The sequence below is a fragment of the Netta rufina genome (genome assembly GCF_964035555.1).
Source record: "Netta rufina genome assembly, chromosome: 5".
NCBI classification, from domain to species: domain Eukaryota; kingdom Metazoa; phylum Chordata; class Aves; order Anseriformes; family Anatidae; genus Netta; species Netta rufina.
In genome coordinates, this window is record NC_140128.1 from 43,982,839 (window position 1) to 44,009,122 (window position 26,284).

The window sequence follows — 26,284 nt, forward strand, 5'->3', positions numbered from 1 at the left end:
GGGCTGCAGTGCAGGGGAGGAGAGCCAAAATGTGCATGCACAGGGTGGTGGGGTGCTTTTGAAGCAGGGGTTGTATCTACATATCTGCAAATAAGATTTCCCTAACCTTTTTCCCAATAAATAATTTATGCTTTTTTTTTTTTTTTTTTGCTTTTTTTTTTTTTTTCCCCTCTAAGAACTTGACTCTGAGCTGCATGGCAAGCCATTTTTCTGCCTGCTTTTCCTCGCTTGCCACCTAGCTGTGTGGCTGCATTTGTGGGCTGCCAGCAGTTTGCTCTGGGCAGGTTTTAACAGGGGAGAAAGAAGAGGTGGGGACTACACTTCCCAAGAGGCTCCACTGTGGCCGTGCCTCCCTTCGGTGGCTTTATCAAGAGCTGGAGGGACCAACAGCCAGCTCTCCCTGGGGACAAGCAGCCATGGGGCCGAGGTGTGGGATGAGGACCGCCAAGTGCCAGCTGATGGCCACTAGCCTCTGCATCATGGTAAGCAAGCAACTTTGGGGGCAGAGGATGGGATCTCTGAAAAATTGGGGTGAGGAGAACAACTGCTTTCACCAGCCCTGCTCAGAAAGGGTCAGCTTTTCCCACGTTCTGTTTTTTGGGTGTGGAGGGGCAAGCAAAGCAAACTGCCTGAGTTATCATTGCGCCCTGCACAGTTATCGTGGGCCACCAGCATCACCGCCCCGCAGCTGATAGACTTCGGGTTTCTCAGGCTGCCGCAGCTGCTTCACAACTGGAAGAGGAAAGGAAAGCAGCATGGGTGGCTTTCAGCAAAAAATAAAGATGTTTGCTCCTCTCTTTTGGGGTTTAAAAGAGAGTCCTGGTGTAATTTCACTTGTTTCTGGGAGGTGGTCACCAGGAGATGGGATGGGTGATGATGTACAACTGCAGGGCTTTGGTGGAAGCATGTGTGATGGTGTTCCCTCTGTGGACCCACAGACCTGCCCCACAAAGAAAACACAATTCTAGGGATCCTTTTTAACAGCTTTTTGAAGCAAATTCAAGAAGCACTTCTTGACGTCACAAGGAGTTCAGGGGAAAACACACCACTGTTAGAGCTGATGGGAAGCCATGGACACTTGAGAATGCTTCTGTTGGATGCTTCTGAGTTGTAAAGGCTCACTGCATTTTCACCTCATGGACATTTTCAAGCTTCAGAAGAAAACAGAATTAGGTTCTGTAGTTAGTTCAAAAAGTGTTGGTGGCTTGGAAAGAGTGTAATTAAAGGGCAATACCTTATTTCAGTCCACGCCTGAAATTCCAAGTTTGTCAAAATTTCACCTTTTTGGGACTTGTGGCTGTACATTGCTTGTTCTTCCAAATGACCTAAGGTGTCAAAGGAGGACTGCTACCAAACATGTTCAGAGGAGATGCTGCCACGCAGCTGCCATGGGTGGCTAGAATCACGTTACTGCTGTGTTGGAGGATTCCTTGGGCTGGTGTTTCTCAGAAATCTGAGCTAGCTGGTGTTGCACTAAGCATTTTGCTGGGCGTGGATCGAGATACGCAATAACGCACAGCATGAGGAAATCATAGGTGCTGTAAATTAGGTTATTTGTAAGCAGAAAATGCTATGGTTTGGAGGAACTTAGCTTCTGAAACTATAGTATCATTTTAGTATGTATGTGTCTAGGATTTGTCCTGCTGTGTGCATTTTGGGGTCTGTTCAGTGTTGTCCTTCATGGCTGTTTGGATGTCGAGGCTGTCTGCCTGTGGATAGGACTCAGGAGCATCCAGACACATTGTGTGCACTCAGCAGGACCTGCCACTGTGTAAATCCCTTCCTCCAAACCTTCCTTTGCAGCTGCTGGGGCTGTCCATCGCCACGCTGAGCACAGTCACCCACTATGGGCTGCGCTTCACCGTCATCAGCAACATCTCCACCGAGAGCAACTCCTACCGGGTCATCCACCACACAGGTACGTCACGGTTACGCCCCAGCGAGACCTCTGGGGAAGGCAGGATCTGGGGCCTGGAGGATGCTCTAGGGCTAAAGGAGTCCTGCAGGCACTGTTTTTCCCACTGTTTTTGGACCCACACTGCATCTTTCCATCTTTCCCCTGTGCTGCAGAGCAAGCCCAGGAGCAGCTCAGCCAGATGTAGGTGGACCTAAAGGTGTGGTGGGACTGGAGGTGCCACAGGAGGATGGGGAGAGGGGCTGCTACAGGGATTGAGGCTGAATATGGTTAAAAATGATGCTGGGAGGAGAATGGGAGAGGATAAATGACTGGAAAAACCTTTTCTTGGGGGAAAAATGTTTTCATTTCTTTTCCCCTGGTTTAATTTGGGCCCTGGAAGGTACAAAGGTCATAGGGAAAGACTAAATGAAGGAGAAATACAAACTGAGTCTTGGATACAAGACCAGAGCAAAGAGATGAGAACAGCCCGATACTTCACGCTTAGCCCTGAGCCAGGGCTGCAAAGCACTCGGGTACCGGCTGTGGCCCTGCCTTGGCCGGGAGGAAACCAGCGGGCGAGTGGTGCAGGAGATTAGCGGTACGCCGAGCCCTGATAGCAGCCGCGGAGCATCTGCTGCTCTTCAGCATCCCCAGTTTGGGGGCATCTTTATCAGAGGGCTGAAGTAATTGTCAGCTTATGGGCATCCTCCCAGCGTGCCTGGCTCTGCTGGAGCTGGGGTTGCTGCTCAGAGGCCTGCAAGATGAGCAAAGCAACTGGGAAATGATGAGTAAGTTATAAAGCATTCGAGTTCTGCAAAGTGGTCTTCTTACACCACCTCCCCAAAATGCAGTTTTTGTCCTCTCCCCGAGCAAAAGCATTTTGCCATTAGTCCCCTCGAAGTCTTGGTGTCTGACCGCAGATCCCATGTCCGGCTTCCTTCCAGCTTTCTACGTTGGCATCTGCCTTAGCATGACCCTGATCCTCGCAGCCCTGCTGAGCTCGGCCGCCACGGTACGGGAGTCACAGTGCCTCACAGCGACGGTGCGTATCCCTCCCGAGGGGCCAGCTGGGAATGGGTGGCGTGCAGGCACTCACACCTTCAACCTGCTGCATGCACGTAGGGGTAGGACATCCCATTACACCACACTGTGCTGCAAGGGGATGTTTTTTATAATGCGCAGCCTGGCCTGACCCCGTGGGGCTCCTCCAGCTGAGGATTGCATCTTTATGCACCTTGTTGTTGGCTTTTTGGTGATGGTGGTGGGGTTTTCTTGTTTTGTTTTGTTTTGTTTTCCAAAGCAATTGCAGTTATGATGCACTTTTTGAGCAGTGTTTGAGCCTGGACTGTATGCTTTGCAGGAAGCCATGCGATTTCGTTAAGTTCTGGGGAGAAAAGCTCCCATTTTGGCTCATCGGTGCCTAGGGGCTGGGGTGACACGCTTCCCACGAGGCTGGTATTTAAACACGTGCTTTCTCCAGGCTCCTGCTGGCTTTGCCCCAGCACCTTCACTTCGGCTCCTGCCGGCTCCAGGCCCCTTTTGGCCGCTGGGGGGGGCCGGGGAGCTGGCGCTGGGCAAGGCACAGCCGTGTCTGGGTAGCAGCCGAGAGCCCTAGGAATAGTCGAGGAGCCCAGGGCGGCCAGTTTATCCTCTGGGATTTCTCCTGGCTTTGGGACAGGGCTGGAAAGGTGTACTTGTCCTCCCTGCAGAGCTCTGAAGCACCTCCTGCACCGCTCCTCCTTGCACAAACAGCTCACCAGCATGGTAACAACTTGCATCGCAGGGTTTCTATAGGGGACCTTTTCCTAGACCTCTAAGTTGGCATACAGCCCTTTAAAACTGTTGATATCTTGCAGCAGGGATTATCCTGCAGCTGGTTTCCCCACCAGTCCCTACCCACATTTGATCTTGGATGTGAAAGCTGGAGATGAAGGCAGAGAGCCAGCCTCTGAGGTCGGATGTGACCACGGGCAGGAGTAGCACAAGTCAGACCTTTGGGGCTCTGAACAGTCTCCTCCTTCAGGAGGGCTGCATATGCAGAAGAGGGGCTTCAGTCCTTTTTGTCCTAATGACAACGATGGGTGCAGGGTGGTTAGAAACCAGAATGAGTTGAATCAGCAGCTCATGTCATAGCTGCAGCAGCGGCACCAGCCCAGGCAGAAACCTCTGCACACCCACCAGTGCTTGCAGGGAAGCTGGTTCCTGGAGAACAACTGAGATCTTAGAGATAAAATATTACTTTCAAAAATCCTGGACTGTTATTCCCAGAGCTCCTCTTCAATGGGGGAGCAGTGACTGGTTTATTGACTCTCCTCCAGCTGCAGTCCTGCTTCTTGGTGATATGCAGTGCACCAGGCAGGCAGCCCTGAATGTAAACATCCTGCAGCTCTCATGGCCTCTGAAGGCCATACTTCTATTGAAGGGGAGGAAAAGGAAGGAAAACTGCAATTTTGCTAGCACTTCTTGTACAAAAGGAACTGGCTCTGACAGCATTTAAGGCACCGTGTGATGGTAGCTGGTCAGACAAGGAGAGAGGGGGGTGGGGGGCGGCAGAGAACAACCAGAATATCCCACCTGAAACTCTCACACTTGAACTTTCCAGCCTAAAAATTACTCAAAATAAGTGTTTGGGATGGATCAACTGTTTCAAGCAATTTCTGTGGTGGAAAAGGCTCGGTGGATGCCCAGTGTAACCCAGCTTCTCACTGAGTGATGTGCCAGCAGGGCCAGCACACAGCACAGGCTGTTTGCTTTACTGCCCCCAGGTGTGTAATTGCAGGCAAGTGCTTTAAGGGTCCTTGATAACCCAGCAGCACACTTCAGCATCTCGGTTTTGCTGTGAATTTGTCTCTTCATAGTGCTGTAACACATCTGTGTGACAGCACTCCCCAGGAGCAGGCATTGATGCTGCGCTCAGCTGGAGCTGAGGAAGGGTTCCTCCTGCAGACAGAGATTGCAGGCAAGGCTTAAATGGAAAGGCAAGCACGCCACGTGCTGTTAGGTGAACTGGGGCAGGGAGGGAGGGCTGCAATCTGATGGATGCAATCTGAAATTATCTATCCCCTTCCCTGTCCCTGGGCTGTGAGTTATTGCAGGGGGAAGCTCTCACAGCAGCACCAAAAAGCAGCCAGAGCAGGGGAGGTCACAGATCTGCTCCTTCCCTGGCTGGCGGGTGGCTTGGCAGAGCTGCCCAGCCCCAATGCCAGAGCATCCCTCCCTCAGCCCCAATAACTTTCCCTTTGCTCTCCCGAAGCATCAGCAAGGTGCTGCTGGGGATGCTGCTGACTGGGATGCACAGGGAGGATGCTGATGCTCAGGGACTGCTTTACCCAAAGGGTAAGCATGAGAAGGGTGAATTAAAAGTTACGCCCGCCGAGAGATGGCACACCATTTCTGCAGATGCTGCTGAGTCTCTAGGGGCTGAATTGTTCCTTGCAGCGAGGACGGGAATGAGGTCATTCATAAAAGAGGGACTGATGGCGGAGGGTGACAGTGGGGCTGTCCTCCTCCAGGGAGCCCCTCCACACATCACGTGCAAGCTGCATGTTGCCTTTTCATTTTTATTTTCTTTTTCCTCCAAATATCTTCTAATATAATCAGAAAATTGCACTTCTAAAAGTGCTTTTGGCCAGGAAAAGGAGACAGCAGCCTATGATTCATTTATAAGATGCTCTGGGAGCCGTGTAATTGCTTTGCACCGGCTGGAGGTCCCCAAGGGGCTGCGTCTCTATTCCCAGAGACGCTAGGCAGAAGTAAAGGGAGAGCTGATGCTGAAGGACTGTGGGCTGGAACTGAGGAAGGGAAGATGAGCAAGCGGATTTGATACTGCTGGTTTTTCTGGCCCCAGAGGGATGTCGTAAGTGTGGGAAGGATGGGAGTGTAAAAGGGGAGAAATCCAGGTGATGCCACTTGCATGCTGGGGTTCTCACTTCACAGGTTCACAGCAGGTCCTCTTGGTTATGGGAGATCTTTCCCATTGCTGCCAGTGTTGGTTTTTCATCTACCTTAATTTTCTTTTCTTTTCTTTTCTTTTTTTTTTTTCAAGCCTGATTTTGGTCCTAAATTGGATGAAAACATTGACTCTGCTATGCTGTTTGTCTGAGGGTGGTGTAAAGAGGCAGCAAAATGCCAGGGCTGGTTCCATTGTGGAACAATCTGAAAAGTCATTCTGCTGGCATGTGCTTATACATTTCCAGGATTTGAAGTAACACATTTTCCTTTCTTAGAGTATATGGAGGCTTTCTTTTTCTAAAAGCTTTTTTTTTTTTTTTTTTTTTTTTTAAAAAAAAAAAGCCATACTTCTTAAGCAAAAGTTACTTTTTCCTTCCCTTAAGCTTGCATTTGGTAAAATTTCATGAAATATTTAATCTTTAAGTGATTTAAACTAGGTCATATTATTGAAGTATTCAGATGGAAAAAAAAAAAAAGAGAGAGAGAAAACAAAATAAGCTGTAGTCAGATGGGTAGTTTTCTCCTGACGCATAACTCCTTTTTGGAAGAGGGACTGTTTCATGGAAAAGCTTGTAAGGGCAATAATTTACAACTGCTGCTTATTCATCATCACTTGCCATTCTCAGACTAAGCTGTGGATTCATATTTGATGAATCCATTTGGCCTTCAAACGTTTTATAGGCACTTTTTTTTTCTTTTTAATGTGAACAAGATCCTTTGGTCCAGCTGTCACAACAGGCACTGATGTTTACATCAGGATTGGCTTTTTGTTTTGGACTGAATTTCTTCAAATAAAGAGACAGCACGTCTGACTTCCAGCTCTGTGAGCCTGGGGAAGAAGACAAAAGTCAAGCTGCCTCCTGTGTCATTGCTGTCATTGTTTGGACTCCCCAGTGTCATTTGCTGGCCTTGGTTGTATTTCTGTCTTCCTTTTGTCTAAGCAGGTCAACGTGGCCATGCAGCTCCGACATAGCTGACAGTGCTGAGATGTGGGCCAAGGGAAAGTCCAGCTCCTTTCCCAACACTGGTTGTTCTCCATCCCACTTCTTTATGGACTATTCATTTATGGACTTTAGAGTTTTCCCCTCCTTGAAACCCACAACTGACTTTCAGACATGGGGGATTGGATCCCTCGAGAGAGGTGCTATTTTTGTGCATGCTCTTGCTTCATAAGGGGAGCATGTAAACATTATTTATTTATTTATTTATAAGAAGAATTTGGGCATATTAGGTTAGCTGCTCCACAGGAAGCCGAGTGATTTTTTTTGGTCAACCCCTTCAAATGGCCACGTTGTAATCAGAGGGTTCCTGATAGAGAATCATGCTATTGCGCATCCAATTTCTTACAAGTTATGAAGCATACCAAGAGAAAGCAATGCTTAGCTCTAATTTTAACCAAACTTGCTTGAACAAGCACATTAAATATGTTCTTAGCATGTTTTCACATGGATGTCTTCTCCCCATAGCGTAACTGATAATAATTTTCTCTTTATCCTCAGGGGTTTTTCTGCTTCGCTCTGGCCTTCTGCGGGCTGATACCAGCTGCCTGCTGGAGATATGCGCGCAGCACAGAGGTAAGCTTCCTCTGCTAGGAAATACCAGCAGCCTCTCATCAGATGCAGGTTTTGTACCAATTTCTCCTTTTAAAAGGGACAGCTGGTGGTAATTAAGCCATCCTCATCAAGGTCTATAGGATGTATGTTGTGTTACATCCCTCCTCTGCAAGAAATAGGTTATTTAAAGGGAGAGAAGGGATTGTGGGGTGCTGGCCCCAGAAATTCTTAGACAGGACAAATGTTTTCTCTTGAAGGTAAATTGAAATATATATCTTGTTTTAAATAGCTTTGGATGTTTCATTTTTTGAAAAATAAGGTGTTTGGCTTTTGGAAAGTTTTCTTTTTTTTCTTTTTTTTTTTTTCGTCTCAAATATCGGGCAGTCTCCAGCCAGCTCTAATTCCTGGTAACTTCACCTGGGAGCCTCAGTTCAAAGGTTGTGGCTGCTTGGTTTGTCTCTGTCTCTGTTGAGATCTATGAGAAACACCCAGGAATTGTGCCTGTTAACCAGCAGCAGTGGCACAGTGAAATAGCTAGTGTGAAAAACAGCATTTGGGGTTGACGTCATGCTGGGATGCATGGTCTGGAGGAGAAGACTGCAGGAGGCTTGATTTTCAGCTCTCTGAATTGTTACTCCAGAGCTCGCTGCTGGAGAGCTGGATGGTGCTGGAGATGAAGGGTGATGGGGAGATGTAAGGTACGTGACAGCAGGATGGGGCTTAGTACTTCAGGAAGGCTGGACTTTTAATTCTTTCCTGAGCTGATATCATTTCTTTTCATCTGCTTTACATGTTTACTCCCCTTCCTATTCAGGTGAATTTGCTGCTTCTTGGTCTTAATTCCACCCATGCTCAAAAAAAAAAAAAAAAGAGATCTGGGATTGAAATTTTTTGTGGAGCATGGTTCCACCAAAACCCCAGAGATTCAGTCTGTGCTCAGGCTGCTGCAATTGCACCTCTTTGTGCTCACACTCAACCCACAGAACACAGCTCATAGAAACTCCATGTTGTAATGGTTTGGTGTCCTGTGGGGAGGTTAAAATCCTGTCCCTGTGGGGCTGTAAGACCAAAGGGCAATGGGGAAGCAGTAAGGGATGAGCTCCTGCCTCTAGAAAGCTTGCCCACAGCTGACCAGGAGCTGAAGATCCTCTGCAATAAGGGTCAGACCAAAGGCACCAGATCTCAGAAAGGCAGGAACACAAAAACCCAGCATGTGTGGAGCAATGCTTTCCAGCTGCCTACAGCCTGTCACTTAGAGATGAGCTGCTGGTTCTTTTGTGTGTGATGTCCTCTGGATTTTTTTTTTCCTCCATGAATTTGTCCAGCTGCTTTGAAAACATCAGGTGAACACTGATGGCATAGCAGCAGTGTTCATCTCTATTGCAGCACCACCTGTGCACAAAGGTCCCACCCTTACCTGGCTAAAGCAGTGTCCATCAGATCTGAGACATCCATAGCAAAGAGTCTTCTTACAGCTTCTGTATAAATTTTCCTTGGTTTCAGGCAAAGCTATGAAAATATGTCATTTTCACACTAGCATTTAAATATGGAAATAATAATTTGCAATCAATACAAAAGGGAGACCTCAAGCAGGGAATCTCCTTCTTCTGCACAGGTTTCTAATGAGAGCTTTAAACAGAAGCGTTGTTACCAAAGAAGTGGCACCAGAAAGTGTGTCTGGGTGGTCTTTGGAAATTGCATTATGTGAACAGGCTGTTTAGATATTCTTGCTCCAAAAATGTGAAATAGGCTGTGAAAAGACCACAAGAAAAAGTTGTATATTGAATGAATAAGGGTATGTGCCATTTAACAAAATATTTAGCTGAGTATATTTAAAGAATGATACCAATCAACAAAACACTTAGCTGAACATATTTAAAGACTTTCTCTGTAAATGATTTAATCGCTACATCTGTTTTTACTTCAAATCATTATCCTGTTTTTTGCTTTGAGTGCCCTGCCCATAAATGCACCCATGTGTTATGGTTAGCTTTAGTACTCATTTTTTATTGTTTGTTTTAAGCAAAACAGAAATAGTTTTCACAAGACAAAATGTTTTTTGTTTTTGTTTCAAAATGTTTATTTTTCAGATATGGAAAAACAGCAATATTTCTGACAACAGAAAAAATAAAATACCATTGGGGATCCCCTTGGGTTTCTCTTCTTGCTAAAATGCAAAGAAAAGCAGGGACTAAAAATGAGGAAAGATTTAATTATAGGGACATCGCTTACAAAACACATGGAAATTTGGCTTTGCTTGAAAGATAACTTGTCTCACCAGTGAAGAAGAAAGGCCAGATGTGACTGCCTCCCCAGGACAGACAATGCAGTGGTATGGACTGCTGAGTGGGGTGGGGGATTCAAAAGGCTTGAGAAGTTTCATTATAGAACAGTTTGCTTGTCTGATTTTCTCAAAGTAAAGAGAAAAACTAAACCAGAGGCCCTCACACAGCCTCCTGCATGTTTGTGTTTTCAGAAATAGCAGTAATACGGGGAGAAATCAGTCAAATTTACCAGTATCTTGTAAGTCTGTTGGGATGAGCCCTTCCCTCCTTCTGCAAGTAGGAGCTGGGAAGTTTCTTATCCCCTGATCCACAGCAGATGCTCTCAGTATTTTGTTCCAATTGATCTAAAAAATAAATAAAATTAAATAAAAATCCTTTATAGAACAGAACCCTCTTACTGAAAATCATCCAGCTAGGATGGAAAAGCCCAATCTTCAGCTGAAAAAGGGTTTTGATGGTTATTTTCAAAAGGCAGTAGATAGAAGTGTTGTTTGAACATGATAAAAGCAAGATGTCCTTTTTGCCTTTGACTCTTGAGAGACCTGTTTACAGTACTTCTTGCAGAGAAGCTATGCAGGACAGGAGAAAAAGACAATTCATTTGTAAATATTCACTGTTCTCAGACCTCACCACTGTAAACAAAATGTGAATCTTTCTCATTTCCCATTCTCTTCTGCTTTTCAGGGTTTCTATCCCTCCTAATTGAATTATTTCAGACATCTGTCATGGCTTTTTAATTTCAAGTTACCTACTTTCCAGACAGACTCAGTGTCACCAGTTTTTATTTGTAAAACAGCTTATCCCAGCTGTGCAAAAATAACAAATCCGGGATTTATTGTGCCTTGCCACAAAAACTTGAATCCTTTGTTCAGCAATGTAGTTAGCCCTTGCCCCATTGGCCTGTCTACGTGGCCAATAACTGGGTTTTGGGCTTTGGGCTGTCTTCTGAGGGTGCTACACATTCATCTGCCTGCATTAAATTATAGGAATTACTGTTGAGAAATAAGGTTCCCTTTTCTGATGTATGCCTGCCTGGTAGGTTTGGCCACAAAATGGTGAATGAAATGGGGAAGAACAAATAAATCAGAATAACATCTTGGATCCTATACCTGTCTCTCTGATGTGTACAACACGGCTTAGTTCCTATGAGATCAACAGGGATCAGCAGTCATTAGCAGGCAACAGTGACTGCTTAAGAAAGGGAGACAATGTCCCTGCTCTGGCCCAGCTCATGAGGAGTAGCAAGGGTGGTGGTGGAGTTATGAATGAAGAAGCTCCCAAAACACAGTTTGTCCAAAACCAGAGCGTTGAACGTGCATCTGACTTTGTCTGCAGCACATGGCCTTACCCAGCCCCTGCTGTAATAGACAAGGAGGACTTTTGATGTTCTTGCTAACCAATACAGAATGGGTTTGAGGCTTAGTTCTGTGCTTTGCTGCAGAAAAGGCCAGAGGAGCTTCAACGTCATGTCACGTTCTGGTTTTCCCTTTCTCTGCAGCAGCTTAGTACGTGCTCCCAGGAGCCCCATGAGCCCGTTGGGGTTGGGAGGGTGAATCAGCAGAAATAAAATCACTGCAGCTCAAAAGGAGTTCTGCAGCAGAAGAGCTTCTAATTACAGGGTTTTTTTGTTAGGTAAATGTTAGCTTAAAGCCAAATACATTTACAATTTCCTGACTCGGGGGAAATTTTGAAACTAAGCACTGGTGCATATGGTTGTGCCAGGCTTCTTGTTTGGACTGGAGGAGCTGTTCCATTTGCCACAAAAGATACCAGGGGAAAAAAAATGCAGATGTATCCAAAACATCTCACAGCATCCTGTCCTGAGGGTGGAGTGGCCAGAAGATGACAATATAAGCAGCTGCTTTGTGCCTCCTGCATTGGTGTGTATCTGTCCCCACTTCTGGTGTGAAGACCCAATTTCTTGAGTAATTTTTGGTCAAAAGGTTGCTTGACTTTGAACTGGCTGTAATTATGAGGCAATCTCTCAATTTTCAAGTTGCTGGGTGATTTCAGAAGGAGGTTTCCCCAGCAGCTTTCCCTCCATGTGCTTAGAAAGGTGTCAGCCTCTTTGGATTGTGCTGGACTGCACGTACTCAGAGAGTTTGCCTTGTCCTTGCACATCCGTGTCGTTTCTGCAGTTATGCAAGAAGTTATGAAATGCTTCCCAGTAATTCCTTAAACAGGGTTGTAGAGGTTCTTCTGGTGGCAAGCAAAGTATGTTTTTTTGTTTGTTTCTGTCATTTGTAGCAGTTTATGTTGGGGCAAATTCCTACAGGGTCTGGTCCAGGGTGATGGTCTCACCCTAAGTAAATGCTTTAATGCAAGATTAAGTCCATGATTTCAGTTGGTCTTAAACACCAGCTGGAGGTGTGTTCAGGTGCTTTCTGAAGCTAGAACCAAAGCACACAGGCAGATTCCTTTCTGAAGCAGCGGGGCTGGGACAGGATTGCAGCTGTTCACAGGGGCCTTTCAAGAGCCTTTGCCAAAAGCAGGGATTTTGCTGTTAAAACAATGTGAACAATCAGATGTCTTCCTTGCTCCTGATGTTATTCATATTGCCAGGCACAATTGTTTTAACGTAAGCATGAGTTTTTCCCCTGTCTCTGAAGCATGCAAAATTGGAATAAGAAAATAAATAGGGGAAAACCCTCCCCCCTTTTTAAATATCATGAATCTTTCCCAGCATTTGCATTCCCGTCATGTACAAATGCCCCACTCCTCCGGCGAGACAGTGCTGTCCTTTGTCTGACGCGACGCTCAGGCATTCACCCTCTTGCTTTTTATAATTTATCGCTGCCCCAGCTCTGAACCCGTGTGGCCCCATTGCTGCTGCTTCCCATGGTAGAGCTGGGGATGCTGTTTCCAGCAGCATCAGCCACAGTGCCTGAGGGTGCTCGGATGGTCCTCAGCATCCCAGCACAAAGTGGCACGTCCAACCTTCACGTGGCCATAGGGGATTGGATCTAGTGCTGATACAACATTTTAATGGTAAAATTAATTTTTAAAAAAGCATTTGTCTATACTTTTAGTGGGAAAGCAGTCTTGACTGGCACTGGTTTCACGTGCTACGGGCAAGAGATGGTATGATGATAGTTTTGGGAGGTTCATCGATGGTTGGGTGTAGCATCTGAACTGTGGGAGCACAAAGAAGCGGTGTGGGCCCTTGGCAGTACACTGGTTTTGCAGTTCTGTTATAAAATGTGGACTGAAATACTTCTTTTGCTCTACAAATATACCAAATCAAGGAAACAAGAGAACCTTGACACACTGAGGCTGGTGTTACTCATTGGAGGTACAGCCTCAGATCTGGAGGGTTTAAGGGAAAAAAACCTTTTGGTGTTTATTAACTGCCTGACTGGGATTTTTATTATTTTTATTTTTTGGACTTTTCTGTGAAGTATCTGGTACCCTGCCACAGACACAAACCAATGCTCCTGGGCTCATGAGAAGCACAGATGCTGTGGTGTTCCCTTGCACACTGGCTGGATGCTATGTGCCCTGTTCATCCTGCTGGACTTCTGCTGCTGGTTTGGGCTGTGGGGGTGAGAAAGGAGGAGGAGGTTTGTAAGACAGCAGCTGAAAGGAGAAGGAAATGTGTGTGTGTGTATATAAAGGCATATATGTGATCTGTTGTTCTCAGTGACAAGCAGGGAGACCTGGCTTGTGGTTTGGTGCTCAGCTAACTCAGGCAGCGTTCCTCCATTTAGCGAGCAGAGCTGTGGGAAGGTGTGAGTCACTCGTAATGGGAGCTGGCAGCTGCCAGAGCACTTTGGCCAGCCATGCTGTTCAAAGCTGGTTTGTGCCCCTGGAGAAGCATTGTCTGCATCTGTCTTTCGGGAAGGCAGCACTGAGGCGGGAGGGAAGCAGTGAAACAGGTCAGCACTTTCATCAGCTCCTTGTGCAACTGATTCAAAACAGGAGGCAGCGCCGGAATTGGAGAGAAATAGCTTTGTAAGGCTTTGCTTCTCCTGCTTTGTTATTTCACGATGGCTTTTGCTCCCTTCTCTGTTTGCATAACCCTCAGTGATGCACCAAAAGACAGGGGCTGCCTGTTCCTGTCCCAAAACCTGCAAGAAAAGGAAAATCAATGAGTTATTTAAAAAATAATAACACATTTACAACAATACAAAATTATATATGTATATATCAAAAGAAAACATGAAAATGACTTGGCTGAAAGTCTCACTTGGACCACCCTGCTCTCTTTGCATCAGTGGTCTCCAGTGATTGCTGACATAAGAGGGGAGCAGCACCTGATGCAGAACCTTATGCAGGTTTTGGAGGCAGGGGCTGCAAGGCTGCTCTGGTTTGCAGTGCTGGCAGGATTTCTGCATCTGGGATTGACTGACTTGACGAAGCCTGAAGCAGAGGAAGGGAGCTGACATGCTGTTAGAGAAGTGTATATGTAGAGGGGCGTTCATTGACATCTCTTGCTTGCAAAGGAATCAGATCTGAATACTGATCTCCTTGTCACACGTATCTGTTCCAAGTACAGTTACAGGGTAAAAAAAAATCTCTTTTGGTGAATAACGAGGCAAAATCATGAATTTCTCTCTTGGAGGAAACAAGTGAAATTTATTTTAGTTTCTAATAGCCAAAGGCAAGAACAGAAGTGGTTTCAACAGAGTAAATGCCTTCTTGCAATCATAAATTCTTCTTCTTGAGGGGCATAAAGGATTTAGAGGATGATGAACAATCTCAAAATTCCTTCTTTCTTTTACTTTAAGTGAAAAGTGCTATTCTATTAAATCACTTGGAGTCACCCACATCAATCTCCGTGGTGTTTTTCCATTTGTTGTATCCACTAACTCATCTCTATCACCCCTAAATGTTTCATTAAGGAATGCAGACAGAAATGAGAGACAGCAATTATTTCACTAATATAGAGCTACTACATTTTGCCAAGCTTCTTCCAGGAGAAGAATTACTGTAAGGTGCAACCTCCATACCACTTAACCTGGAGGTTTTTGTCAAGCCAAAGCCCAGCTGATGCTCCATTTTCAGCTTTCCCTGTTGTTTTTTCTTACTGACAAGCACTGGAGGTACATTCTCCTTGCAAGGGAGACCTTTGCCCAGAAATACCGCTCCAGCAACAGGCCTCAGTGGGCAAGCTAACTAGTTTTGAACCATGCAAAAAACCAGCAGCATGACACTGGGAACAGGAAAATCCATGTGGCCATCGTGGTACTAACATGTAGTGGGGGCATAAGACCTTCCAAGGAGAAGCCCAGACAGATTTCCTCTTCTGCAGCTGCATCTATCCACTCATCCATCACATGCTAACTGCTGCCTGACTTAAGGGATGAGGCACAGCTGTGGCTTTCTTAACGTGTCACTGACAGTATCAGCATAACCACTCAAACTTAACACGCATCCGGTTGCTTAAATGGGAGAAAAAGCACCCTGATTACTATTTTTTTCCTCCAACACCTGGTGCAAGAAACAGGGGAAAAAAAAAAAGCAGTTATTCTGAGGTGATAGACTGAAAGTTGCCCTTCATTGGAATGTGTGATGGGAATCTATTGAGGATGGCAATTTGGTACACAGCAAAGAAGTAGTCAAGCTCTTCACTGTGCTATGTCCCAGCTCCCAGGAAACTTTAGGGATGAATTTGCGCCTCATGAACAAAATAAGCCATGTTGCAAAAAAAAGGCTAGGTCATGAAACCATCTGGTGATTCTCTCATGCTTTTGGTTTTTAATTATTTTTTACATCATTAGGCATGCATGAGGCTGCATGCCCTTTTGGCCTTAGTATATGCTGCCATGCATGGCTGGTGCTTCAGAGCTTGGCTGCAGCTCTGAGCACAAATGTAACCCCATCTCAGGCAGAAAAGTTGCTAGGATGATGGCTCATAAGTACAACCTTTTGCTGTCTCTTGTCAAACCAGCCCCCTCATATGCTCCATGGCACAGTTTCCTGCAGAGAAGGAACAGCCACTGATACACGGAGATTTAGGACTTTACATCCACCACTGAAATATTTAAACTGGAAAGCTCTCTGCAGTAATCTTTGCAAACAAATTTCTATGTTGCTAGAAGACAGCAACTTTCCCCTCCAGAATCAAATGATTCTAGCAAAAATCAGGAAGATGATATGGAGGAACTCCAGACAAATCACTTTTTTAAAAAAAAAAAAAAAAAAAGCTTTGTACTTTGATGTTCCCTTACTATGATCTGAATAGATAATAGCTGGATATAAATGCTGGATATAAACGCTAGATGTAATTGCTAGATAGAAGTGCTGAGAACAACTAATCAGCAAATTGTACTCTCAGGCTTGCCTAGACACACGTCTTAAAAGGAAATTATTGCTATAAAACATTTTCCATTTAATCCTTTGTGCTTTAACTTCTTGGAGGCTGCTTGGGAAAACGAAAATTCAGTAAATAACTAAGAATCCAGCTCCTAAGTGAGCTCAGAAATACTGTGTAATTTAAGTCTCTAGTAGTCTTAATGTGTCTGGAGAGTACGCTTCCCTCATCATCAGCAGCACTGCTGTAGTCGAGACAACTGTGAGAAGTGTCTGCTGGCGAATTCCTCCCTTGTTGTTTCTTAGGGTAGGAATAGTTTTCTGCCATAGTGTTTTTTTTATGGGAATCTTGTTCCTTCAATCCTCTCCCATTGCCCCCCTTCCTTCAAACAGCTGTGGCGAAAACGCTTGGCATCATCATGGGGCACCTAAAATAAGAAGTCTCTTTTTGGGAATGACTTTTGTCAGATTGCTTTCTGTGAAGTACTGTGCACAGCTGCACCGCTCACTGCACAGATACTGCAGGGGAGAGCACATGCTATTTACAGCAGGGAGTGTGTACTATCACAGAACAGTTTGTCTTGGAAGGGACCTTAAAAATCATCTAATTCTAACACCTTGCCATGGGCAGGACATCTCCCACCAGCCCAGTGTGTCCTCAGCCCCATCCAGCCTGGCCTTGGGCACCTTTAGGGATGGGGCCTTCACAGCTTCTCTTGGCAGCCTGCACCAGGGCCTCACCACCCTGAGTAAATAATTTCTTCTTTATATCTAACCCAAATCTACTCTTTTTTAGTTGAAAGCCATTCCCCCTTGACCTATCACTACACTCCCTAACAAAGAGTCCCTCCCTTGCTCTCCTGTTACTATTAGCAGTAATGAGGGCCTGGAGTCTGCAGTGGTCTTTGCAGATGAAATATCACTGGGTGAAGTCTCATCTTACCTGTGGTTTGAGTACAGTTATAAAGTGGCCAGATCTGGCCCAATGCTCGCTGCAGCCAAAGGAGTACTTTTTTGAGGTTTTGGGGAATATGCCCAGCCAAGGCAGGGGGCTTAAAATTACATGTCCCAACATTTCCTGGCTCAGGTCTCAGCAAACTTTTGACGTTAAACTTATGGATTGCTTTCAAACGCTGTTTGCTTTGCTGTTTCAGAGACCCTTTAGGGTAAGCAGGAGCATAATCTTGTGATTGTTTGAACCCATGCTATCAAGTCACTTGAACCCTCTTGGGAAAAGAAAAAAAAAAAAAAGTGCATAAAATCCAAATGTAGGCCTCTTAAGGGAAACCTTAGCATCTGGGGGTAATAGTAAATATGAAAAGGCAAAATTGCATATGTAGCACTGTTAACTTCCCTTGATCTGTGTGTATGTAGTTATAACACAGGGTAGTTGTATTCCTGCAACCTAGATGGGCGCTGGGATATTCATAAGCAGCTGATAACTTTGTGGGTTAAGAAGCAGGCTGCTCTGCTCCTGTTCCTTCCTCAGCAACACAAGGCCACAAGAGGAGGCTGAAATATTATTCTTTTTCATTATTCTCAATCCAGTTCTTCAGTGGAAATGGAAACTTTTTTACTGAATCCGTTTATTTAATTGCTGCTGCTGGAAAGCTGCTTCATGGCCCACCAGAACTTAGACAAGTTTAGATGTTTTGCTTTTTATTGGGGTTTAAGATTTGCTCAGAAGCAGGATGGTACACACATCCACCAGTAATCTCATTTTACTCCGGTGCCTGCCCTTCCTCCTCACCTGTGTGGTACAGCTCAGTGGTATGGACCTTGACATTAAGGTCTGATGCACCTTGGCTCGGCATCTCTGTGCCCTGCCCATCGCTGGAGCTCTCATTAAAGCTACTGGATTGCTCCTGCCTCACTGTCTGGTTGCCCTCTGACATGCAGAGAAGCATCCTGATGGATGGAAGCTTTGCTGCAGGTTGAGCAACCCCTGGTCTGGTGGTGGGATTATGGCTCATCACCTGCCAGCTCTGGTGGACATGCAGGTGTGTGATCACCCTTAGAATCCTCCAACCCTCCCCACTGCTATTCCTCTTGATAGCTTTGGAATATCTCCTAAAGACATGGTGCTTAAATTTATCCCTGGTGACATGGAGCTGAGTCTGATGGAGGTAATCTCCTCAGCCTCCCTCTCTCCCTTTCCTTGTCAGTCATTGCCTTTTGGACAACCAGGTGGGACAGAACGATATTGCAGTAATGGCTATAAACCACCTCAAACAGCCCTGCTTTCACTCCCAAGATGTTCGGAGGCTGGCACATGGTGCTGTAATTTTTTTCCCTAGAGTAATTTCTAGTGCAGCCCCTTAAAACTTAACTTAAAAGCCTCTCTGAGTGGTGGCTTTGCTCCAAGAGCCCTCGTTCCTCCCCATGCAGCCACCCACTCCACTCTGTCTGTCTCGCAGATTGCCTTTCTGCTCTGAAAGCCAAGCATTGCCTTCAGACCCATTCAAATTAACATGGATGAGGAAATGAATGGAAGAAATAGGAGTTCTGTTGTGTTGTTGTTTTTTTTGCTTTTTTTTTTTTTTGCTTTTTTTTTTTTTTTACTCCAGGCACTAAATGTAATTGTCATATTTTTCCATTGAAACCCGAGCAGCAGGAGTGGGCTGGGATTTGTCAAGCTGCGAGTTCTCACACTTTTAGTAAATATTTAGGATCTGATTCACCGCTGAGTCACCCCGTTACTTCTTCTGGCTCAGTTCAGAGGAAATCCTCTGTCACTGGGATGACACTATCCATCTAACGAGCTCTTGCCTTTGTATTTGAGCATCTCAGGGTGGCAATACTTGTCCTCGCAGTCCCTTGTCAGAACAAGGAGGTGGTGTCATCCCTGCCTGGCAGGACATGGGGGGACTTGGAGGCATGTAGGTCAGAGGCACCCATGTTCCTCTTTGACACCAACTCCCAAACTGGCCAGAAGCTCCAGCCATCAGCAGGTGAGACCTTGAAGTGGCGTGTAGCAGAAAGTGGTACACTTACAGCATCACAGCTCATGGTGGGACTCACCATGTCGTGGGTGCCCCTTGGTGCATGGTGGGTCATACAGCAGCTGCTGCTGTGTGGCAGTGGTTCAGTAGCTGCTCAACTCATCTAGCAATATGCCTGGGAGAGACCTTTACATACGTCTGCTTCTATCGCAGGTGGAAGACAGCATGATGGACATGTACGACCTTGTGTACGAGGAGGTGAGGAGGAATGTCTCCAGCTTCAGGAGGCACGAGCTGAATGCCATCCATGAAGCAGTAAGTTATCTTCCAGCCTCTGCAGACAGCCTTGTCCTGGAGCATCTTCCCATTGGTTTCAGCAGGCTGTGGCTGGTGCCTGGCTATGCTTCACAAATGCTGTAAAACTGTTTTATCTTGGGAAGCAGAGGCTCCAGTCAGCTGTGAAGTCTTTCCCCTTCCCACCTGGATTATCCAAGGGCCACCTACTTGAGCATCTCTCTGGTACAAAATCTTCAAAGTTTTTGTGCCATAGCTGGTACATATTGCCTGTCTCAGCCGGCGCTTTGCTATGCATCTCCTCCTGCAGCTGGACCTGCTTGGGCAGCGAGATTGTGGCCTGCAGCGGGGCTGGGTGGGAAGGTCAGGTCTGCTCACTTGTTTCCAGGCTTCTCCCATGCAGCTCCCTCTGTTTTTCTGTTTTCGTAATTTGTTGTAACAAGCACTTTCCAAAGCTGCTTTCATCCAGGCATCTCAAGACACAGAAAAGGGCAAATGTTTCTCAGTACCATAACAGCCGTGGCCCTCGGAGCTGTGACCAGGAACATCAGTGCTTGCTGCAGGGTTGTGGAGCAGCATGTCCAAACCCACCCTTGGCAAGGAGAACCACCCAACTTCATCCCCTGCTTAATTTAGCCACTTTAATTGATGGAAGAACAGTCCTCATTGATTTTTTTTTTCCTGAGTTTAACTTCCATTGCAGAAATTACCGATTGCATGCCTACCTGCTTTGTTCCTTTCCTTCCATGAAACCCTGTTCCTCTCTTCCAGTTCCTGTGCTGTGGGAAACACTCCCCATTTGGGGACACGGCTGCCGTTGAGCACAATACGTGTCCTCCCAGCCAGGCACAGGCTGCCGGACAGGTAATCACAAAGCTTCTTCCACTCTCCCACTGTGCTACTACTCATGGACTGCTTAAAATCTTACTGTTTTTTAATGCTTAAGCCAGAGTTTTGACCTTTTTGTGGTTTGGTTGCTGTAGGTTAGGTTGTTCTTTGTTTCTTTGTTTTAACCAGAAACAGGAAGGTGTCTCTAGGGGCAGTTTGCTTTGCAGCCCAAGAAAGCCTCCAAAACACTTGTTCTTGCAGCCTGTTGCTTCTCTCCAGCCTTTTCTGCATCTTCTACCTGTGTGGAGATGATGTGATACCACAGGCATGTGTCTGACCTCAAAAAGCTATTGGGCCTGTCTGTGTGGTGCTAGCTTCTGAGACCTAAAAAGTGTTCTGCTAACAGCAAATGCTGAAGGTGCACATGATGACTCTATTTCCCTCTTCTGTGGGCATTAGTCAGGTATTAAAACTTAAAAGGAGGAATGCATAAAGTAGGATAACGTTGTCCAGCAGCAGTTGCACTGTGTAGACTGGATTTCTCTCCTGTCCAGCATTCCAGTGAAGTGATGGAGAAGCCACCAGTATTGGACTGTGTATGCTGTGAAGGTGTAATGCAATCTTCATATTCCAAGCTCTCTTGTATGCTTTTTTCTATGGGAGTAGCCAAATCAGCTGGCGTAGCTGAAGCTGCAAGCATCATACCATACATTGTCCTTAGGTAAAACAAAACCACGTTGCTACAGCTATGAAGAAACATCCGTGTTACGTAAGAGGCTAACGCAACCCTGTGATGCAGAAGCATGCCTCAACCTCTGGTTTCCAGCCACCTCCTGGAAAAAACAATCTCAAAGTGGGGGTGGGCAGCAGCTCGGAGGAGAGGAAGAAAGATGAAAGCAGACCTGGGCACCATGCATGGGCATTAGTTCGCCTCTGCTAATGGTTTGCATTTAGCAGAGAGGAGGATGTGAGGATGTGACTTGCAGTTGGGGACCTGCAGCATTTGGTAGCTGCAGTGCATTTGCTCTGGCACTGACATTGTGGGGCTGTGAGCACTTCTACCTCGCTCTGCAAATTGCTTAATCAAGGGCAGGCTTTTGCATTTCTGAAATGGTTCTCTTGGCTAGCACCCACTGAATTTCAGTGAGGTTGCGGGCATGCTTACCACTCAAATATATTAATGCTGGTGACACCTTGCAGTATGGAGCTGTTTGCTAGTACCTTTGGGGAACACAAGCAGCTTTATGGCAAACTCTGCTTTTCCGTCTTTTCACTTCACTCCATCCATTTTCCATTGGGGTGGGGAACATTTGTGTATGACCACACTTAACCTGTGCATGCACACATCCTCTATGCTCCGAATCATGGTAAGAAAATCATAGGCACATTTTAGTGATGGAAAATATATTGCATGTGTTTATCTTGCAGTGCAGTGTTGCATCCCTGGTGGTCCTCTGAGGACCTGGGAGTTGGACTCGATGATCCTTGTGGGTCCCTTCCAACTCAGATATTCTGTGATCCCTCTCTTTCTACCTGGGGTCACAGCAATTGCTATTAGGGGGATGGACGACTCCCAAGCTCCTGCTGTGCTGCAAGGGGTGTCTCTCTCTTCCCAGGACTGTCTACAAGAGATCCAGGGCTTCCTGAAGAAGCACATGGACCTTGTCTCCATGCTGCTGGGCACCACCATCTGCTTCACGGTAACTGTGCATATTCCTTCTCGTGTCTGGCCCCAAGAGGCAGGGGAATCACATTCTGAATTAGCCCCAGGATGCTAGGATTTGGGATGATTTTTGGAGATCAGTAGCAGGGAAACAAGTGGTAGTGGACTTTGCCTTGGAAATTAGGAAATAAATAGTCTTGGTTATTAGTTTTTCTGCCCCAAACTCATCATGTCAGCAAGGAATGGGGAGAGGTTTCTGCATTTTATCCTTGCAGATGTTTCGGTGTGTCCTCCCCTGCAAGCTAGAGGAGCTGTCACCTGGCGCAGGTCTTGAAGGTGGGGTAGGAGGCCCACAAAGCTCCATCTGCCAGGCAGCTCGGTGCCTCTCTGGTGAAGGAAAACCTGAAATGCTGCAGAAAAGGACATGCTCCTACTGCAGAAGGTGGTGAGGGTGCTCAGTGGTTGTGTGGGGACAGTGTGTTGAGAGCTGTAGAGAGCCCCTAATTAAAACAGGCCTGCTCCTAGGTCCACCCACTGTAATTACCCCTGTACGAGGCCTTGCACGTGTAGTGAAACATGCCAGAAAAGAGTTACAAGCCTTGTTTCTTAACCATGAAATTAGGTTTGGTCTGCTCTGATATCTCCACACTACTCCCCAGACAGGGCAATTTTTCCCAACCAGTGTGTATTTAGGGATTGTTTCAGTGCTTGTGTCCACCTCAGCACAATATGGGTTAGAAGATTTTTCCCTATCTCAAGAAAAGCCAGAGGAACAAAGATTTTTTTGTACTGCTCAGAGTAAATGCAGAAAGCCATCAGGCAATGACACAGGTATATTTCTACTTAGATGGAATTACGTACTTGCAGACAGAATGGTAGCATTAAAGCTTCATTGGATCTTAGTGCAGCTGAGCTCTTGCTCAGAAAATCTTTGGGACACATAGCTGATGTCTAATGCAAAGCCACATATGGGTATTTGGTGTCATTTCCTAATTTTCATTGGCTGTAGAAGAAATTTCACTTCAGCTCTACCCAGACAAAAGTAGGAACACTTCTATATTTTTTCCCTGTAACTTGATGCTATAGCCAGATAAGGCAAAAGTCTTTGAAGCATACATTAGAGGAAGTCTCGCTGCAAGGTTGGCTATTGTGATGGCAGGATGCAAAGGAAAACCTGGTGGCTGGTACAGCTGCTCTTGTGTCCCCGTCCCTCTGGCCAGCACCACGATGTGCACAGATGTGCCCCATCAAGCTGCGCTCAGCTTGCACAATAAGGCAAGCTTTCAGAGGGCTTTGCAGCCCTCATAATGCTTCCCCCAGCATCCTCACCTTTGATAAGCTGCCTGTGTAAATCTTGATACGTGACCAACCACCACTGCACAGGGTGATGGACCCATCAGAAAGCTGCAGTACAAAGGAAGCATATTGTCCTCGCAGTGTGCACGTGGTGGCCTTTTGTTTTTTGTTGATTTTATTTTTTTTTTTACTCCAACCAAGGCATGAAGATTTTTTTCTCTGTTATTTATACAAAAGGCTATTATGAGAGATGTATGTTTGCGTGGAAGAATGTTTTGTGGCAGGAGTTTGAAGTCTGAATTTCCTGGCTTCTTCTCACTTTTGGATATTTTTAGGACAGAGTTTGAGCCATGCTGTGCTAATTCCAATCAAATGCTTTAACCGCATGGTTTTTTTCCCCCTATCTTGTGTTGGAATTGGTGTTCACCATTTTAGTGGAAAACAGCTCCTTCAAGAAAAATTTGATATTTTCATACATAACAAGTTCAGAAGTGCCAAGCAGACTAGCAGGCAACTCTTATGATCGCTTATTCATGCAGAGGGAGCATCATCATTAGTTCAGTATTTAACTGTTTGCCCATTTCATTTATTTCCTTTTAGGTTTACGGGATGGTTCTGACTTCATTCCTCTGGTTCTACATCCACTTCAGCAACAACCTGGACCGGAAAGGCAAATACATCCTGCGGGCAAGGTAGAAACTCCTCTCCTGGGCTTCCCTACGAGGTAGAGCGAGCTTGGTGCAGGAAGACACCTGAAGACCTCCCCAAAATCACCTGGGAAGGCACTGTGTGGGGACAGGTGGAGGGATGGGTGTCACCACTGCTCATGTTGCACATTTTCCCCTCCTGCATCACTCACCCTTGCGCACTCCTGAGCTGGTCGGCCCGGGTGATGCTCAGTGGAAGGGCAGCTTTACCGAAAATGGATGAGGACCAAGGCGCACCTGGGCTCAGAGATGCAGATCGCCTCACCAGGTGCAGTGCAGGGTATAGCTCCACAAGCAGGACACACACAGCCCCTTTGGATACATCCAGAAAGAAAAGCCCAGCCAGAATCACAGTGCTAAACCAAACTTTTCTTGCACTGTTCTGTGTGGCCCCAAAAGATGTGACATTTCTAGGGTGATAGCTTTGGACCGTAGCCTGGGACTGGTTCACTATCAGCAAATACATGGACACAGAGTGTGGCACTGCTGAAGGGAAATGTGCTCTCCTAACTGGAACACTGCTAATTATTGACTTAGGGCAAGTTTTGAGTTATCCCTGGAGTATGTAGGTATCCAACCACCATTGATTCTTTCTTTCCCTATAAAGTATTGTTGGAGCTTGTGGTGGAAATCAGGGAGAAAAAAAAAAAGAAAAAAGTAGTGCCTGTGTTTTGAAACAACCAGACAGAATAAGGACACATCCCTCTGTTACTCCCCTTTTTGATGTGATATGCATCATTTTTAAAATCGTTAGGATTTGGTCAGCCTCCTAGGTACCGCACTGATTTCATACCGGCACATTCAACCACACTGCCTTAACTTTGTGTTTCTCTAGCTTCACTGACCTACCACGCTGCTGTGAAATACAAAAAGGCTTTGATATTAAATATATACAGGGCTCGTGTTTAAATCTGAGAGAAGTGGACTGATCCTCAGCCAGGTCAAACAAGACAATGTCCACTTCCTCTTTACATCTCCTTATCAACAATAAGCAGAAATTTGAAAAGCCTCAACCAACTGAAGATCTCAGCTTCTCAGCCTTGCTAAAATGATGGCTCCCCGGTGTGCTTTGCCCTCATTGCAAGGAGACAGAGCTGCTTCTGAGATGAAAACCATCACTGCAATAGATTTAGCTGGAAAATCTGCTGCAAACTGTGGCTATGGAAAATGTCTGTTTGAACCAACACCAGCTTTCAGCCCTCTCCTTCATTGTGGGTTTTAGCCACAAAAAAAGTGTAAGTGGCAATTGGGATTGTCTTGATTGAATAAAATGAGGTAATCTCAGTGAGATAAAAGAGGAAAGCCCCATGCTGATATTCAGGACTGCTACACACGTGAAAACAGCAGTACAGCCTACAGCATCTTCCCTCGCCTGGTTAGCCTTCTAGTATGGTTGCAAATATCTTGCAGTGGAAGGAAAGGCATTGAGGGAGGAGAGCTGTCACTCCTAATCCCCCTCCTCTGTGAGCAGAGCTTCACTGCTGACTTTGGAAGCAGGATCAAGTTAAAAGTGATCCAAAGTATCACCAGCTATCTCCTGACAGTCACCAACACGCCTTCATCTAGCAGGGATTTAGAAGTAATATGCTTCGCCTACTAGCTGCACATGTAAACGTGGCCACTTGCTAGCACTGGGAAGCTATTCAGATACATGCGTGTGTGCATACAATATGTTTTCTGATGTGCATCACTCTCCAGAGAGAGACAATCTCCATTGTGAGCTCTGGCTCTTATTGTCCAGATTACTGCTGCTGTCATTCCTCAGGCCAGCTGGCAGCTCACGTGACTCCTGCTTGCTTCAATAAAAAGGAAATTCTTGCAAAAGGCTGTCATTCCTTCTATTTTTCGGCACGAAGCCTGCTATTGCGCTCGGTTGTATAATAGGCTGTCGTCAGTAAGTCATTCAGTGCTGGGGGGAGATATTCCCTGTGCAGCTGGCACTTGCCTTAGCACTGAAGATGGAGATGACCATGTGTTCCTCCACAAGGAACCTGCCTGGCAGAGCCACCCATCCTCTGGTGCTTGTCACCACCCTCACCTGACCCTCAGCCACCTCTGGAGTAATGCAAGCATGGGTAAGGAAAAAAGCCTAAGGACACATTGAAGCAACAAGGAAAGAGCAAGGTATTTCTATAAAAGAACTTGCTAAGGTTTCCCTTGCCACCTGGCAGAAAGGCTCTTGGTTTTATTTTGGGCTTTGCTTCTCTTTTAAATTCCATGTAGGCAGGCCTTGTCCACTGCTCTCTGCTGGCTGGACAGCTGATGAAGTTCTGCTGTACAAAACAAACAAAAAAAAAAAAAAACAAACACCACAGGAGAGTGAGCAAATAACGCAGTTTTACCAGGAGAGGCTACCTCATCAACTCTAAAGCCTAGTAGGAAAGATCTCGGTTAAAACTTTACCACCGTTACCACTAACAGCCCATCCCAGGCCCATTTTTAATGTGAAGGGGTGGTTATGGACGGAAGGAGCGCGCACATGATAAAGAAGCCTGAAAGGCTGCAGTATCCCCTTCCCCAAAACTTCATCTGGAGGAGCAGCAAGTGGCCAGCACTTGCCTGGAGGTGTGAATGAACATTGCTGCTGCTTCCACAACTCTGTAATGACTTCTGCCA

At 46.0% G+C, this 26,284-nt stretch overlaps 1 protein-coding gene across 1 annotated transcript; it reads left to right on the forward strand.

The window, feature by feature from the left end:
- The first annotated feature begins 347 nt into the window (after positions 1-347).
- Positions 348-23,729, forward strand: TSPAN32 (tetraspanin 32). Its single transcript, XM_084287037.1, has 8 exons — positions 348-482; positions 1,804-1,918; positions 2,842-2,939; positions 7,348-7,422; positions 19,094-19,195; positions 19,946-20,038; positions 21,619-21,702; positions 23,562-23,729. The coding sequence occupies exons 1-8, from the start codon at positions 417-419 to the stop codon at positions 23,655-23,657; spliced, it is 729 nt and encodes a 242-aa protein (XP_084143163.1). The 5' UTR covers positions 348-416; the 3' UTR covers positions 23,658-23,729.
- Positions 23,730-26,284: the final 2,555 nt, after the last annotated feature.

Bases quoted from the DNA above. Each gene is read 5' to 3' on its own strand.
- TSPAN32 (XM_084287037.1), top strand. From the start codon at position 417: ATGGGGCCGAGGTGTGGGATGAGGACCGCCAAGTGCCAGCTGATGGCC. The intron at 2,940-7,347 runs GTGCGTATCCCT...CTTTATCCTCAG, and splicing joins CACAGTGCCTCACAGCGACG to GGGTTTTTCTGCTTCGCTCT. The intron at 21,703-23,561 runs GTAACTGTGCAT...ATTTCCTTTTAG, and splicing joins GCACCACCATCTGCTTCACG to GTTTACGGGATGGTTCTGAC.